General features: G+C 48.4%; 4 protein-coding genes across 4 annotated transcripts; 2 read left to right on the top strand and 2 right to left on the bottom strand.

Annotated features, from left to right (window-relative positions):
* Positions 1–197: 197 nt before the first annotated feature.
* On the top strand, positions 198–1,678 carry erg1 (squalene monooxygenase erg1; the record flags this gene model as incomplete). The annotated part of the gene is made up of 2 exons (XM_057253450.1): positions 198–1,356; positions 1,410–1,678. 2 exons carry the CDS (start codon positions 198–200, stop codon positions 1,676–1,678), a joined length of 1,428 nt encoding a protein of 475 aa, XP_057107312.1.
* A 1,652-nt stretch (positions 1,679–3,330) lies between these two features.
* Positions 3,331–6,714, bottom strand: N7479_005753 (uncharacterized protein; the record flags this gene model as incomplete). Its single annotated transcript, XM_057253449.1, has 3 exons — positions 3,331–5,912; positions 5,966–6,037; positions 6,096–6,714. 3 exons carry the CDS (start codon positions 6,712–6,714, stop codon positions 3,331–3,333), a joined length of 3,273 nt encoding a protein of 1,090 aa, XP_057107311.1.
* A 3,754-nt stretch (positions 6,715–10,468) lies between these two features.
* On the top strand, positions 10,469–12,172 carry N7479_005752 (uncharacterized protein; the record flags this gene model as incomplete). Its single annotated transcript, XM_057253448.1, has 5 exons — positions 10,469–10,556; positions 10,613–10,669; positions 10,850–10,954; positions 11,011–11,229; positions 11,415–12,172. 5 exons carry the CDS (start codon positions 10,469–10,471, stop codon positions 12,170–12,172), a joined length of 1,227 nt encoding a protein of 408 aa, XP_057107310.1.
* A 1,464-nt stretch (positions 12,173–13,636) lies between these two features.
* On the bottom strand, positions 13,637–15,000 carry N7479_005751 (DUF914 domain membrane protein; the record flags this gene model as incomplete). The annotated part of the gene is made up of 3 exons (XM_057253447.1): positions 13,637–14,499; positions 14,546–14,736; positions 14,795–15,000. 3 exons carry the CDS (start codon positions 14,998–15,000, stop codon positions 13,637–13,639), a joined length of 1,260 nt encoding a protein of 419 aa, XP_057107309.1.
* Positions 15,001–15,447: the final 447 nt, after the last annotated feature.

The raw sequence follows: 15,447 nt of genomic DNA, 5'->3' as shown, positions 1-15,447 counted from the left end.
GCTGTGTAAAATTGAGAAGGCGGAGAGAGTGGTCCTTTCACATGTCACGCCACCCCTTTCTATCCGCAACAAAAAAGGAACATCAGCCCATAATCACGGCCAATCGACTTTTATTTAAATCAATTTCTTAGGCCAATAATGGTCCTGCCTCCGTCGACTCCGTTCTGACAACATCTACCCTTTCAAACCCCCCAAAAATGGCCTCCGTGCTCAATGATAATGACTCCCTCTCCTCGGCCGCTCAACGTCGCGTCGACCATCACGAAGCTGATGTTGTAATTGTGGGTGCTGGAGTCCTGGGCTGTGCACTCGCAGTTGCACTTGGAAAGCAAGGACGCAGTGTGATTTTGCTGGAAAAATCGTTGGAGGAGCCCAACCGCATTGTTGGTGAACTACTCCAACCAGGAGGTGTTCAAGCGCTCGAGAAACTAGGGCTACGGGATTGTCTGGAAGATATCGATGGTATTGACGTGAAGGGATACTGGGTTTCTTACCATGGCGAGCCGGTTCTCCTCGAATACCCCAAGTCCTCCCCAACCTCTCCTACACCGTTGGGGCGAGCCTTCCATCATGGTCGATTCGTGATGAAACTACGAGCAGCCGCCTTGTCTTCCCCCAATGTCACAGTGGTTGAAACCAAGGTGACTGGTCTTATCACATCGTCACATACCCAGGAAGTCCTTGGAGTCGAGTGTGTAACGGAGAACCACAAGGATTGCTATTTCGGCCAACTCACCGTGGCTGCCGACGGCTACAACTCCGAATTCCGCAAGGAACACCACCAATACGCACCCAAACGGCGATCGAAGTTCTATGGCTTGGAGCTTATCGATGCTAAACTCCCTGAGCCCAACACTGGTCATGTCCTCCTCAGCGATAACCCGCCCGTGCTCATGTATCAGATCGGCACCCACGAAACCCGAATCCTTATCGATATCCCCGATAACTTCCCCCTGGCCTCGGTGCAGAATGGGGGTGTCAAGGGTTATATGCGAAACAGCATCCTGCCCCAGCTCCCAGAGGGTGCCCAGAAGTCGTTCTCCGATGCGCTAGAGCAGGGTCAGTTACGGTCAATGCCGAACTCCTTCCTGCCTGCCTCGGCCAACAAGACACCCGGGTTGATGATTCTGGGAGATGCGCTCAACATGCGGCACCCTCTCACGGGTGGAGGCATGACGGTGGCGCTCAACGATGTCTGTCTCATCCGCGAATTACTCAGCCCAGAGCGTGTACCCACTCTTTCCAATACAGGCCTTGTTCTCGAACAGCTCGCGGAATTTCACTGGAGGCGCAAGAACTCTTCTTCGGTCATCAATATCCTCGCACAGGCTCTCTATGCTCTCTTCGCTGCGGACAGTATGTATGCTTACTCTTCAGTTCATTCCAGATTACTAACTGCGTATCAATAGACGAAAGCCTCCGAGCTCTTCAACGTGGTTGTTTCCGCTACTTCCAGGTTGGACCAATTGGCGGCCCTGTTGGGCTGTTGGCCGGTCTGATCAAGAAACCCCTCGTCCTCGTCAGCCATTTCTTCTCTGTCGCCTTCCTCTCTATCTGGGTTCTTTTCTGTGATACGCCTCTGGCCCAGCTTCTCCTATTCCCATACTACGCCGTCATGATCTTGTACACAGCCTCTGTCGTACTTTTGCCATACGTTTGGACTGAGATTTGGTACTGATTTGGCTTTCATCAATTGATGTTCTAATTTCCCTCCAAAAAAAAACGACAATGGAGGAGGTCCCAGCATATCATTTTACATTCTCCCTGGTGAACATACTTGTGTTCTTCTGTTTTAATATCCCGGCTTTATTTCGTTTTTGTCTCCCCAACGCCTTTATGTGATTTAATCTTCTGCATCAGATACACTGATAGATCTGTGTTACAGATGTACTGTACTATATACCACATCATATGCCATATTATTATCTCCATGATAAATGATGCAATGTCAATATATTCTGAACATTCCAATAATCAATGTTTTTTCTCCCTGTCAATGCCCGCAAAAAATTACAATCAACTCCAATCAATTCATGCTTTTCACATCCGCCCATGCATGCACATCTTTCAAACCCCCCTCCCCCAGACACCAGATACACCATAGAGACAAAGATATGTAAAAAAAAGCAGAACTATCAAACCAAATCAGCACAAAGCATATAAGCCAACACCCCAAAACAAAACGAAAACGAAAATGCAAAGAAATTAGGTGCAATCGGCATCGGGGCTGTCGCACAACTAATCCAAGGCAGACCACCAACCCCTAGCAGCTGGAAGTTTAGACCCGAATTCCAATTCCCATTCAGGGAAAAGAGAGACATGACGGTACCGAATGACCGCATGACGCAATTGTGCACGAAAGATATGCTAGAAAGGGTCTCGCAGATTACACCGTAGGTGAAGAAAAAGCAATAGTACAAATACAGCACGAGTGTAGGGAAGAGGATCCACATTTTCTTCTTTTATCTTTCTCTTTTTGGGGAATTTGGGTATTTGCTGCTTTGGGTCTTGGTTATGTATGTAGCCTCTTTGAATTTGTGGTTTCTGGTGTGCGATTGATACAGAGGATGGGTTATTCTTCGGTTGAGGTAGGTGGGTGAGGACGAGGATGAACACGATGAAGATAGGGAGAGATACATAATGTGAGAACGAGACTGTTTTCCCCCCTTTTTCTTCATTTTTTTCTCTTTGTTCTCTAGGTCTTTGTTATCTGCAGCCTAGTCTCCCAAGTCTCCCAGTCTCCAATTTATAGACACTCTGCCAACAGTCTAAGACAATGGAATGAGTTAGAAGTCATGTAGGGTCAAAGACACTACAATCCAGGTACATATGTATCAGACATCACGACCAGCAGGAAAAAGAAGACTTTTTTTTCGAAAATTTTGGTTTGTTTCTCATTGGCAACAAGGCAGGTTAATCTCTTTCTCTTTTGTACAGAACCAGGACCGAAAAAAAAAAGAAAAAAAAATTTGGCATAAGAAAATGAAAAACATCAGACGCAGAACCAGGTCTAACCTATTGAAACACAAAGAACTCCAAACAGCTGCAAAGAAATCGTCTCGGTGCAGGCGTTTCCTGGAAAATGAACCGGCCAACTTTCCCGATGGCAACGAATGCATGCATATATGGACCCTGATCCCTCAATGATAGGGAAAGGGGAAATAAAAAAAAAAACAAAGAGCAAAACAATGTATTTCAGTGGAACGTGAGTTCGTTGAGGGGATACCGCGTGGACGGAAATTTGGAACTGAGCAATGGAATCAGGTTGGAGGTGAGTATCTGCTCATTTCTCATGGAGATGGTTTTGGAAGTGCAACGGTACACACTTGGTCAACCGCCCTTTCGTAAAGAATCATCTGTAGGAACGAGATCATGACCGCTGTTAACGCCGCTTCTAGACTCTGTTGACGATCTGGTGTTCTTGCGGTTCTTCTTCTTGGTCGTCTGCCATCCATGGCTGCCATCGGTTGCGCCGTTAGCCTGTCCGCCTGATCTCCGGGAGTCATTGTGTCGATCTTTGGTGCCTGGAGCAGCGTTGTGAGAGCTGTCGTGTCGGCCTTGGCCTTTTGGCTTGCTCTTGCCATTAACACCGTTCGGCTTGTCGGAATGGTCTCCGTTGGTTCGGCGCTTGGAGTTGGTTGACTGATGCCGATTCTCATTCGGCCCGGATGAGGCAGGTTTCTCGCTCATCTGTCCCGAGTGCTTAGGTTGACCGGCTTCTTTTCCTGATGCTTGTGTTATGCCATTCCTTGGTCGATCCGGACTTGTCTTCGTGGGTTGCTGTACCAGCTTCTCGGAATTCGAGAGGTGGTAGTTCTGCAGCCGACTAGCAAGAAGCTCAGATTGGCCATTCCCGTCTGACTGCTGTTCCCCGCCCGCGCCATTAACCTTTTGCGTTTCCGTAGATGGCCGAGTGAAGACAGCCGAGTTCTCCAAGTCAAAGGACCCGGAATCCTGGTAATCTTGAGACAAAGAATCGGAGAAACTTGCAGGTGTGTTCATGTTGTGATCATCCGACGACGTATAATGGCTTACGGCAGAGTAAGGGTCAATCAAGTCAGGTGGATATGCGGAGCGAGCCTCACTCGGACGCACCGATCCATCGACGATCAAAGGACCGGGTGCAGCTGGGCGTGGAGTAGATTGGACGGGTTGCGACGGGGGCTTGGAAGTTGGAGTGTGCTCGGAGTGAGCAGTTTCCGACGAGAACGATCCCGGTCGGTAATCTGGCTGAAGGGGGATAAACGAATATCCATTCGAGACTAGACCCATCTGCGTGGACAATGGTGGCAGCATAGAACCTTGCTGGAAGGCTTGCAGTTGTTGAGGAGTTATATAATAACCCAAAACATCTTGCGGCCGATTGTCATCCACAGACGTTGAGTGGGATCCATTGCTGGCAAGGCTGTTTGAGCGCATTGCGTTCTCGTCACCACTGCCTTCTCCGCCTTCTGACTCGGTGGCCGGCCTTTGTTTTGACCAGTTCTCCGTGGGTGGCGGCATGGTATAAAGAGGAATATAGTTGGGGAGAGAGGGTGAGCCCTGAGGCCGTGCAGGTTGTGAATGCGCACGAAGAGACTTCGGGGATCCGTTGGCAGCCGACAATCGCCGAGAGTTACGACGAGTATCAGGCATAACACTAACAGCAGATGGCGAGGGAGGGTTGGTGGTCACCTGTGAGCCAGATGCACCAACTGAAGCATAAGTAGGGGTAGGGTTATACATTGTTTGTTGTCGTTGAGTTGGGCTCAGAGTAGCATGGCTTGCTGCTCCTGTTCCTGACCTCGGCCGTGAGCTTTCGTCTGAGAACTCTTGCTGTTGAGGAACTGGAAATTGGATAAATGGCTGACGGATGAATACCGGCGGTGGTCTCCCAGTAATCAATGCCTGGCTATGTAATTGCATCCGCAATTCTTGCTCCTGGGCCTGCAAAAGCTGGATTTGTTGGTATAACTGGTCATGCAGAAGATACTGTGCTTGCTGTTGGGCTTGCAAAGAGATATCTGTTGCAGTGCCAGTATTCGGTTGCCGGAAGTTGGACTTGTTTCCAGTGTTTGACTGTCGTCGCCCACCAGTGAGCCCACCTCGCGAGAACTGATTATTATATCTGCCACCACGATTTCCTCCCCGTCCGCCCCGCGATGGAAGGGAAGGCGTGAGAGTTGGTCGTGGTTGGGGCGGTGGTCGTTCCCAGGTCCGCTCCTCTTCTGCCGGGAATTCAAACTGCTGACAACACCCTTCTAGGTCACCGTTTGCGATATACTTAAAAGCTCTTCGCAACTCCAAATGTAATCCCCGGAACGAGGTGTCATCAGCGGTGTTGCCTAGATTTCTTGACGTGTTGAACGGCTCCTCCACGCACAGTCGGTTGTTCAACATCAGGTGCCAGCCCTTGGCCTCTTTGTTGATCAGGGTGCCGTCTCGTACTGAGATGACGTTCTTCTCATAATCAAGTTCGTAGCCATAATACCGGAAAAACGAAAAGAGCAACTCGCCAACCGATTGCTTGTTCTTGCGGCCAAATTGAGACAAGGTCTTGAGGTCGTCATCGAACGAGCAGACCAATCCATCCTGAGTCATCCTCTTCTTGTGCGGACGTGCTTGCAAACTTGGGAGAATTGGAGGGTTTCTTGTTTGCAAGAAGTTAATGATCAAACAGATCCAGGTATAAGAACTAAGAGTTCCCCCAAGTGCCGCATCATTGAGAATTCTTCGCTTCGTCCAGTGCTTGACGGTCATTGCCAAAGGCCGCACTCTTTCATCTACCTCAACATATGTCCGAATCATTCGAGTATTTTCTAACGCCAAGGTATTATTGACATTCATGTCACAGGCTAATCGGAGTTCCGGGTCCCAAATCTTCACGATGGGGACCTTTGCGTGCGATACACACACCACCCGTTCCATCCCGTCTGTTCAAGTCAGTCTGTCATTCGATCAAGTTATGTTAACGGTGATTTCTTACGTTTAGCTAACACCTCGGCCAACAGGCACACATGCTCCAATTCCTTGTAGTTGGTTGTGATGCAAATGTCCACTGCTCACGTCAGTATTTGTGCCTTTTCGATCTCACTATCCAAAAAGATAAAACCTACCATCCGAGTCACTGGAACAGAGTTTATTCCCCGATGAGCCAAAAATGTTCGCCTTAATATTATGACCAGGCCATTGGTCATTAAAAAGCTTCTCTAATTTGCGAACAAGTTGTCGTCGTCGATCATCACTCTCGGCAGATGGTAACAATTGATCATACAGATCCATGATTTCAGTCGACAATTTTTTCTCCTCGTCCGGGCTGAGTCGCTCCTTCAATGGGCCCTTCTCCTCTGGTAGTATATCTGCCCCTAGGCTATACGGTATCCGTCGTCGAAAATACGCCATGGCGGTCTCATATTTACATCCTCCGAGCGGTTTCCGGGAGAACGGGGGTAGATGTGTGGCCTCGGAGTGGGTTGATCGAGGGGAGGTGCTTCCGCGGGCGGGGGACGGCGACCGCGAGTGGAAGGAAAGGTTGCGCGCATGCTGGTATGGAGTGGAAGGAAGAGAATTGGACTGATGCGAAGTCAACGGAGGTCGAGCGGCCGTCTCTGGCACGTCAGATTGTGGCACAACGGATTTAGGCATCCATGCCATCGTGGAGGGCTTCGCCGACGCTAGCGAGGCGACGTCACGGTGGAGGGAACACTTCGCATTCCCATCGATTTTTGCGACCATATAGCAATTCGCAACTCCCACACCGTTGTGGTCCGTCCGTACGGGGCTCGGCAAAGAAGATAAGAGTCCACTCCCACACACCACACAATATAATCCCCTCGGTTTCCGCTCAGTTGGAAATCACTGAAGGGATTTTGTTTATGATCGATAGATTCGGGCGAGAGAGGTTAAGACACGTGTGTAACACGTCAAAGGGTTCGTTGATATGTGGAACAAGCGGGAAGCAGATCGTGGTGGGAGACTTTCAATCGCCCTCGAAAGTCGCGAAAAGCCGAATTTTTTTCCCTTTCACTCGGGACCGATAAAAATTGAAAAAAATGTAAAAAAGACAATGCCTCGACCAGGAGATGAAAATAAGACACGAAAAGAAAATAATAAAATAAAAAAACGGTCTTGAGGGAGAAGAGAGCGGAGGGAGACTGGACGTTCGAGGATTGGATCAAAGAAAAGTGACGAAAGAGGACCAAAGTGCTGGATGAACCATACAGTCCAGTTTTCCCTTAAAGCAAATATGTAGGAACCAGCCTGGGTTTCCGATTGTTTTTGGAGAAAGGAAGCGTAGTCCAGAGAGGGGAATTTGAGAGGTGAAGATGAAGGTCAGCCCCTGTCGGCGGTAAAGACACTGCCGACCGCTCAATAACTGAGGTCGGATCTTCCCAACGTCAACGATTTTATGTATATAAAAAGTTCGAGGATCAGATGAGTTTACCTAGGGTAGGTATCTGCAAGTTCGAAGTGATGTGTTGAGTGAGAACGAATTGGCGTTATAACGACGTTGGATGGAGCCATAGAGAGAGACTATTGGGGGAGGGGGCATAGCTCTCTACCCTCATTCATTATTGCAACAATTAGGGGCTGACTTCTGTCCTTTGTCCCTCTAATATGACCTCTCGCTTACATCTTTCTCACTACAGGGTGCTCTTCATTCTTTTCTCCTATAGGACCTCAGTAACCTGAAACCTGAAGCCAGAAGGCCAAAATGCGGCAAGCCAGTGCCCGCAGTATCACCGAGCTATGCATTCATGCAGGTACCATGACGACAGATCGATAACACGGGGGTTTGCTGAACCCCCTGGACTACTGGCTATTGCATGAATATATCAATTCCTAAGAAAAGGCCTTATATGATCCATCTGTTATACTCTCCTTTTCCCTCCTGATCGTCGTTCTTGACTTCTCCCCGCGATCAGCATGGTCCTTGCACGTGCTGCTCACTAGCATAACCTAATCCATGCTAGTGGCCTGAGGCATAAGTACCCTATAGATGTCTCTCCTTTCAAAGAATCAAGCAGAAATCGGCAGAGTACATATGTATGGTTCTGTTGCTATTAAATCTTTGGTGACTTGAGAACACTCATACTACTTCTTTGTTCGGAATATGGCCCACCATTGCACCCGGCCAATACTTCACTTCAGAGTACGAACATGGCTCCCCTGATCCGATGAGGATGAACCTTGTGAGATAATAGCCATTGGACTATTCATCTCTGGGCCTAATTTAGGTGTCAGTGGTGAGGTAGTAGCCTTTGTTTATAGGGGCTAGGGGTCGCTACATTGGGAATATGGGGCTTGTTTTGGCGTGTTTCTTTGTAAACAATTAAACAACTTCAACTTTTTTTCAACTACTCGAGACTGGTATTGAGCAGATATCAAGACAGCTCCAACCTTGTGACTTACAAGATTGTCTCACTCCCATAAAATCAAGCACCCGGCTAATGTACCTAGGGCCAGATTAGGCCGAGCACAGTCCCATGTATGACGAGTGGGGAGTTATCACGTTCCCCCAAGGTAACGCGGAGGCATGCTTGACCGTATCGTGCTAGTGGTACATTTCCGGAGGGTTTGAAGGAAAGTTTTCATACTGTATCTTCCCACTAGATCGATATAGACACCAACAGGGCAGGATTTAAGGGAGCTAATATTCGAATGGACTATATGACGCAAAATCCCTCTCCTACACTTATATCTAGGTAACCTCGCCTCCACTACCTATAGACTCGATTCACTTTGATCACACCTATAGAAATACATAGTCTCATGTACATGCGGGGGAGAACTTGACTCGGGCTGCTGACTGGCTCGTCGGATGAGTACATACATGAACACTGCAGCGGCCAATCCAGTTCAGAGGGGCGCGGACCTTGCGGAAGAATATAAAATGGTGGCCGACGGACCTCGCCCCACCTCTCCTGAATTGACCGAGTTGGCCAAAGCACCGTTCAAAGTGTATTCTGGAAAGAGGAATGTTACTATTGCATTGCATATACTTCTGTATGTAGGTATGTTGTCTCGAGTCTGTTTCTGAGGCGTTTGAGGGACTTGTTTGAACCAGACCTATGCGAGGCTCTCTATATCTAAGCAGGCTACAGTAGACTATATATACATGTACTAGTTGCATGCGTTTGTTGTAGCCACTGTATATGGAGCTGCAGATCATATTCCACATACGACTAGAGTGTTCAGTTGCAGCCTCCGATGGCGTCCAGAAGCAGAAGGTTCTTGGCAAGCTGACTGCATGGTGCAGAGTCTTTGCAGTTTCTAGGGTTGGCATCATCATACGTTGAGTCCAGGGAATCCCATGTTAGTTTAGATCAGCTTAACTATATTGTGAATATAACTTGAGAGAGATCTTAAAAACTTGGAATCTTTTGAATACTGTACCGAAAGTATACAAAAGTACTAGGAATACTAGGAATAGAGAGGGCATAAAAGGAAACACAATGCCAATGTCCACCGTTTTTAAGTGGGGAACGGCCGAGTTTCCAAGATTCGAACACTAACATATACAGAGTAGCATCATGTATAAGAGTAGTTTAGAGACAGTAATGAATATTAATAAGTGATAGTAACTATCAGACACGAGGGAAGCTCGACGCTTAGACACACGCTTCCCTCCCCGGTGCCCCCATCCAATCTCCGGTGACCGGCCCCATCAGTGACGAATAAGAGCCCTTGGGTTGCCGGGAATTGCCGCGTACTTGGGAGGTTCGACAGAAAAGAAAGGGATTGATACATGTATTAAATGAAAAGCATTGAATATATAGGTTGATTTCCAGTAGAATGTATAGAGACTTGGAGTATATAATCCATACTTAAACACCAAGACACTAATAAAAAACAAGTTAGGTCAAAGTATTTAGTTTTTTAGTTGTCCTACTTTAAAAAAGAAAAGAAAAAAAAAGAAAATGAATCTCCTTTTCCCTTTTCTTCCCGTATATTGTATACTATATGTACGGAGTACTATTTTTCTCTAGTACATTACAATTTTATGAAAAATCCCCCCCCCTCCTTCCCCCCATAAGGTAATACACACCCACATCTCCCACCCCCCCATAGGATCCTCTCTCCTTTTCCTCTCTTTTTCATCCTTCCAATTTTTGGACTTCCTCTGCCTCGTTGACTCGTGGTAGAAAGACAAAAGAGGCCTATTTACCGTAAGTACCTTGATTATATTTGTTTTTCCTAATTTCCAATTGGGTAAAAAAAAAAAATTCTATACCCCATATACCCCATTGAAAATAGTTGAAAGAGCGCGGGAAAAAATACCCTCAGGTTTTACCGAGACCGGGATATTATTTTTTTTACGATCTCAAAATTCGATACATTGTTTTAATGTGTTGAAAGAAGATCCGGAGAACTGTTGGAAAAGTGTGTGTTGTGGATCGAAGCTCACATTTTTTTTCTCGACAGATCGCCTCTGACCGGATCATCTCCCCCCTGAACCGTCGCCCTTTCGGTCCTTTCGATCTCGACAATGTCTTCGTACTACGAACCTCAGGGCTGGCAAGCGCCCGCTGCGCGCCAGGTCTCTTGGGAGCAGCCGGCGCCTCCCTCCCGGTCAGGTATGGGATCAAACAGCCGAGAACCCCGAGTAAAACAAAAAACTGACATTTGACAGGATCGAGTTCAGTCTCCCAGCGCGAGGATATTCCGGCATTTTCCTCCCAATTTGATGGTACGGACACACTCCCGCTTGGATCTCTACAATTGCTTCTCCGAAATCGAATCGCATAACGTCCAGAGGGGAAAATTTGGGGTTTGAAGCGAGGCCGTTGTGGAGATGACTACGGGCATACAATTTTTTTGGGGGAAAACCCTTTTGGTACGAGTGCTGATTCTTTTTTTTTTTTTGCAGAGGTTGATCGTGCGATCGACAATCTCGTCAAGAGCGGGAAGTTGTGGAATGCTCCTCGGCGGGATTCGATGCCCATGATGATGGGCCGGCCCTACCCCGACTACGGTATGTTGCGGGCACGGATGGCACCCAGAACGCGTTTCTGACTTGTCTCTTGACAGACCCTCGTATGGGTGGTGGCCCTCAGCGACACCATTCGATCAGCGAGTTCGATGGCAACCGCATGCCCCCGTCTGGCAATGCCCAGGGTTTCTATGCCTCCCAGCGGTACCAGGGTCGTCCCAACGAGGTGGAACAGATGATGCAGGCGAAGCGTCGGATGGCAGCACAGCGTGAGAGGGAACTCCGCAACTATCACCAGGAGCAACAGTACAACCGAAGTACGTGGTAGCGTTCTGTCTTCTTCTTTTTGAGCCTCGTTATATTCCCCCGTCGGCTTTTTTTTCTTCTTTTTCTTTTCACTTCCTTGCATCTATGTATCCATCGGCCTGTGTAATATATTTGGTTTGGCTTCTTCGTTTTTCTTTGAACACGGGGTTTTAATACTTTTCTTCTTCCTTTCAAGGCCTCCTCGCCGAGATGTCTGCATCCAAATCCGACCGCTCCACCAGCCCAGCTGCCGTGAGCGAGGACAGCCGTCGCGAACTCCTCGCCCGCCAGCACCGCGCCCTATACGGCAACGAAAGCCCAGCCTTCTTCCCGCCCGGTGCCTTCTCCGATGATAACTCACGCCCAGATAGCCAAACCGGCGGTGCCACCCCGTCGTCCGGTGTCCGTGGATCCTCCCCGCGAGGCATCGACCCATTCGGCCTGACACAGGCTGGAGCCACTAGCACCGATGCCACCACCGGCCTGCAGTCGCCCTCGCGCGCCAACAGCACCTCCTCGCCTAGCTCTGCCATCAACGCCGGCTTTGGCACTGAGCAGCCCGCAACCTCGGCCTCGTCGCCCGGCGCCGACTCGCCCTCATCCCGCCAGGCCTCTTCCAAGTCCGCCGCTGGTCCTATCGGCGCCGTTGGTCCCATCGGTTCCCGGCCTGCCCCGGGGCAAACATCTGCGCCCCCTGCCAACGCGGCTTTGAACAAGCGCTCCATCACTCCCCTCCCCTCCCCGCTCGGGCTCGGGTTCACTCCCGCTGACCAGACTTCTGGCCCCGCCACTGAGCGCACCTCCTCAGCTGGCACTAGCCCAGCCGTGAGCTCCACAGCTGGTGGCCCTGGTACTAAAGACCAGGCTGGTGGTGTTGGCCTTGGCTGGAGCAACGGTAGTGGCGTCTGGAGCTCCAAGAGCGGGCTCGGCGTGCAAGCTTCCGTTTGGGGGTAAATCCCTACAAACCCCAATTTCTGGTTTTTTGATGGCATTACTCCATGTAGGCGCTTGTTGCATATTGGACTTAGGGCATTTCCTTGCTTGTGGCGTTGTGAAAAGAGAAAAAAAAAACGAACGGTTTCCATTCTCTGAACCTAGCGCTCTGAGCACAGTACATATCAAGATTGATGGGGATACAACATCCATCTTCTTGTGCTCAACCTGGGTTTATGTCTTTTCATGCGCTGCTTAATCTTGTTCTCTGGGGTTTGAGCTGGCTTACTACCAGACGGGGAAAAAGGACTGGGGTTTATACTGGGGGTTGGAAATATTCCCCCAATTTGTTTTCCCGTGTTAGGTTCTCGGGTTCATGTTATTTTTGTTCTGGTTTTTGTTGCTATTCCGGTGCCCGTGCGAATATGGTCGGAAATATGGCGCTTTATCTGTGATGCTCGTGGGCTATGTATGGGGCTGTCTCATTTCTCGGTGTTTTTCATGTCGGATATGCAGGTTTCGTTTTTTTTTCTCTTTATTTTTATCTTTTGGGGGATGGTGGTATGGGAAACTTGCACATTGTGACTTTTATTTAATTTTGGATGTCTGTTTTTTTTAACATATCTCCATATATATGGAGATGGGGAGGCGAACAGAGACTCAAAACGGATGTTTCTTTTTGGATTTGGGCGCCTTCTAATTGTTTTTCTTTTTCTCTTTCAGAGCGAGATTGGACTATAATGCAGTTGTAAAAAGGCTTACTGGAGTCTACTTATATTTTTAACGGATTCTGGGCTTACTATGGACTGCATCAGAGAAGGGAATATCGTGTCCTTACACATCCAGGATATATCTGTCGATTTCTTATTCCTTCCTCGAGTTTTGTCCTATAAGCTATACCATACATCTGGCTTCAGGACACGATAATCGTCCCTTCTATTTCGAACTTTTCATATTGCAACAATTATAGTAGTGTACGGAGTAGTCTTATCCAAGTTGTGTTCTAACCTCGACCCAGCGAGTTATGCCATGCTCCTACAGTGATATATGATCATTTTTTCTATTCTAGTTGCGTCCTAGTACCAGGGATTTCAATGTTGTTTCTAAAGTACGATGACGAGATACCTATGTAGGTAGGTACGCAAAACATGTAGTAAATTGTATATTATGTACTTTGTTCCCGAAATAAATATTGGCAATTTAATCTCAACAAGATAAAAGTATTGTCCCAACAGAATTAAGCATTAGTTAAAACCACGCAAAAAATCGTCTTCTTCTCTCCGGGTCCAGTGTCGAAACCACCCAGGACTTTTCAGTAGCAAGAGTAGCGGTGACACGGTAGCGGTGGCACGGACTTAACATGCATCTAACGCAGCATACAAAATAAAATCTAAAAGATCTTCTCATATATGCAGTTACATCCATAATCCCCCCAAGGATGTACAAAACGGGAATTAAACCAACGAGATTCACCGAGGTTTACAATCAGACAGAGCTGGTGTTCACCGTGCGAGTGTACTCGGGGACCTCCTCGTGGACCTGATCATGATATTCGGCAGCAGCAGGAATGGCATGCACGATCTTCTTCTTCGCAGTGAAAAGACCAACAACACCACGCTCCTGATTGGTCCCAAGCCAGGGCTTGCGGGCTTCACTCAAGACCTTCTGCGCAAGGAAGTAGATGAGCTGGCCGATAATGATCAGAACAAAGGCAATTGGGTACATCCAATGGATCTTATAATGGAAGACCTCGACGCCAATGATCACACCCCAGAAGTTCATCGTGAGCATGGAGACGTTAAAGAAAGCTGCCGACGAAAGACGGAACAACAGCGGAGCGAGACAGTAGAACAGACTCAGACAGAGCGTGTAGCCGGTGAGATATCCGCCGACCTTTCCGTTCCAGTGCGCATTGTTGAAGGAGGTCCGGTCGAAGATGCCGGCCTGCACGCCGTTGATGATCATTCCAAAGAATGACATCTGACCGAGAACCTCGTACACGGGCCGAGTGCTGACGAAGTACTCCTCTCCCGTGTTGGTGAGGCCATAGAAGGACGCACCTAGCAATGCGAACAGATCGCCCTTCAGCTGGTTGCCTTTGGATACGTCTCCGCCGTTTGTGCCGGTGATGTGATCCGAGGCAATGAGGACGCCCATGCCGCCGATACAGATCACAATACCTGCCACTTGGGCGATGTGGTAGCGCACGCGTAGGAAAATGAATGAGATTACGACGACCACGACGATGGCCCAGAAGTTGATCAGTTGTGCGCTTAGCATGGTTGTATATTGATATGCCAGCACAATGAAGTAGTTGCCTTGCACGTCACAGAAAGCAAGGATGATGTCTGCAGCGGTTAGTCGGGGTCATATAGAGGGAAAATTGGGGCATACATTTCCAGCCGTCACGGTATACCATTCGGAGCCAGCCCTTGAGGCCGTAACGGTACATCGTATAAGAAGTGAAAATAGCGTTGAGTAGCACATAGTTGAGGAAGGTTTGGAATGCGGGGATTGCCCACTGTTCCTGGCTGAGTAGAGTTGTGAAGGTACCCGTCGAGGTATTGGCAATAGCGAGAATTTGACTGTGAGCAATTAAGTTAGGGTTGAGGACTGACTTGTAGTTTTTGAAGTGCTGCTTACCCTAGAATCACAGTGATATAGAATTCTTTGGTTTTGAAATAGGCAAAAAACCCTTTCTTCTGGTCAATCAGGTCCGCAGGTTGCACAGCTTGCTCAGAGGCTTCCGCCTGGGAACTCGAACTCTCTGCGACCTCCTGAACATCTTTGGGCAGTGGATGTTCTACACCAGAGGTCTGGACAGTGATTTGGTTTTTCGACTCAGCCATGGTGAATTCCTGCAAGCTTCGAAAGCGGGGTTGTGTGTGTGTGTGAACGCAGATGGCAAACCAGTTGCAGATTAAAGCAATAGAGCAATAAAAGGGAGCTTTTTGAAGATGTAACGAGCGCAAAACTCCCGAAGTCGCTCGTGTATCGATATTCCGTTTTGGTGGTGAATCGGATGAAGAAACAGAAATCTCAAACCTTTCGAAAGTAACCTGAGCACTAAGAGAAAAAGGCGTCTGGAACCTTTCCTGATTCGGCAATCTTCGATAAGAACCTTCCATGTTATTCTATACAGCCAATCAATAAATGGATAGTGGGGGCGGTGAGGGTCTGTGCTGCGGAGAGGGCCGACAGGACCGGCCACCTGGTATATTATCTCAGCATCTTCGAGGCAAGGTGGTTGGTACTTGGCGGATACTTCAAGTCAGAGCTAAGTGTCAGCCTAATGG

The sequence above is a fragment of the Penicillium vulpinum genome (assembly GCF_028829585.1).
Source record: "Penicillium vulpinum strain IBT 29486 chromosome Unknown utg000003l_segment0_segment0, whole genome shotgun sequence".
Classification (NCBI taxonomy): Eukaryota; Fungi; Ascomycota; class Eurotiomycetes; order Eurotiales; family Aspergillaceae; genus Penicillium; species Penicillium vulpinum.
Note: the sequence above shows the minus strand (reverse complement) of the source record. Positions and strands in the feature narration are given on the sequence as shown.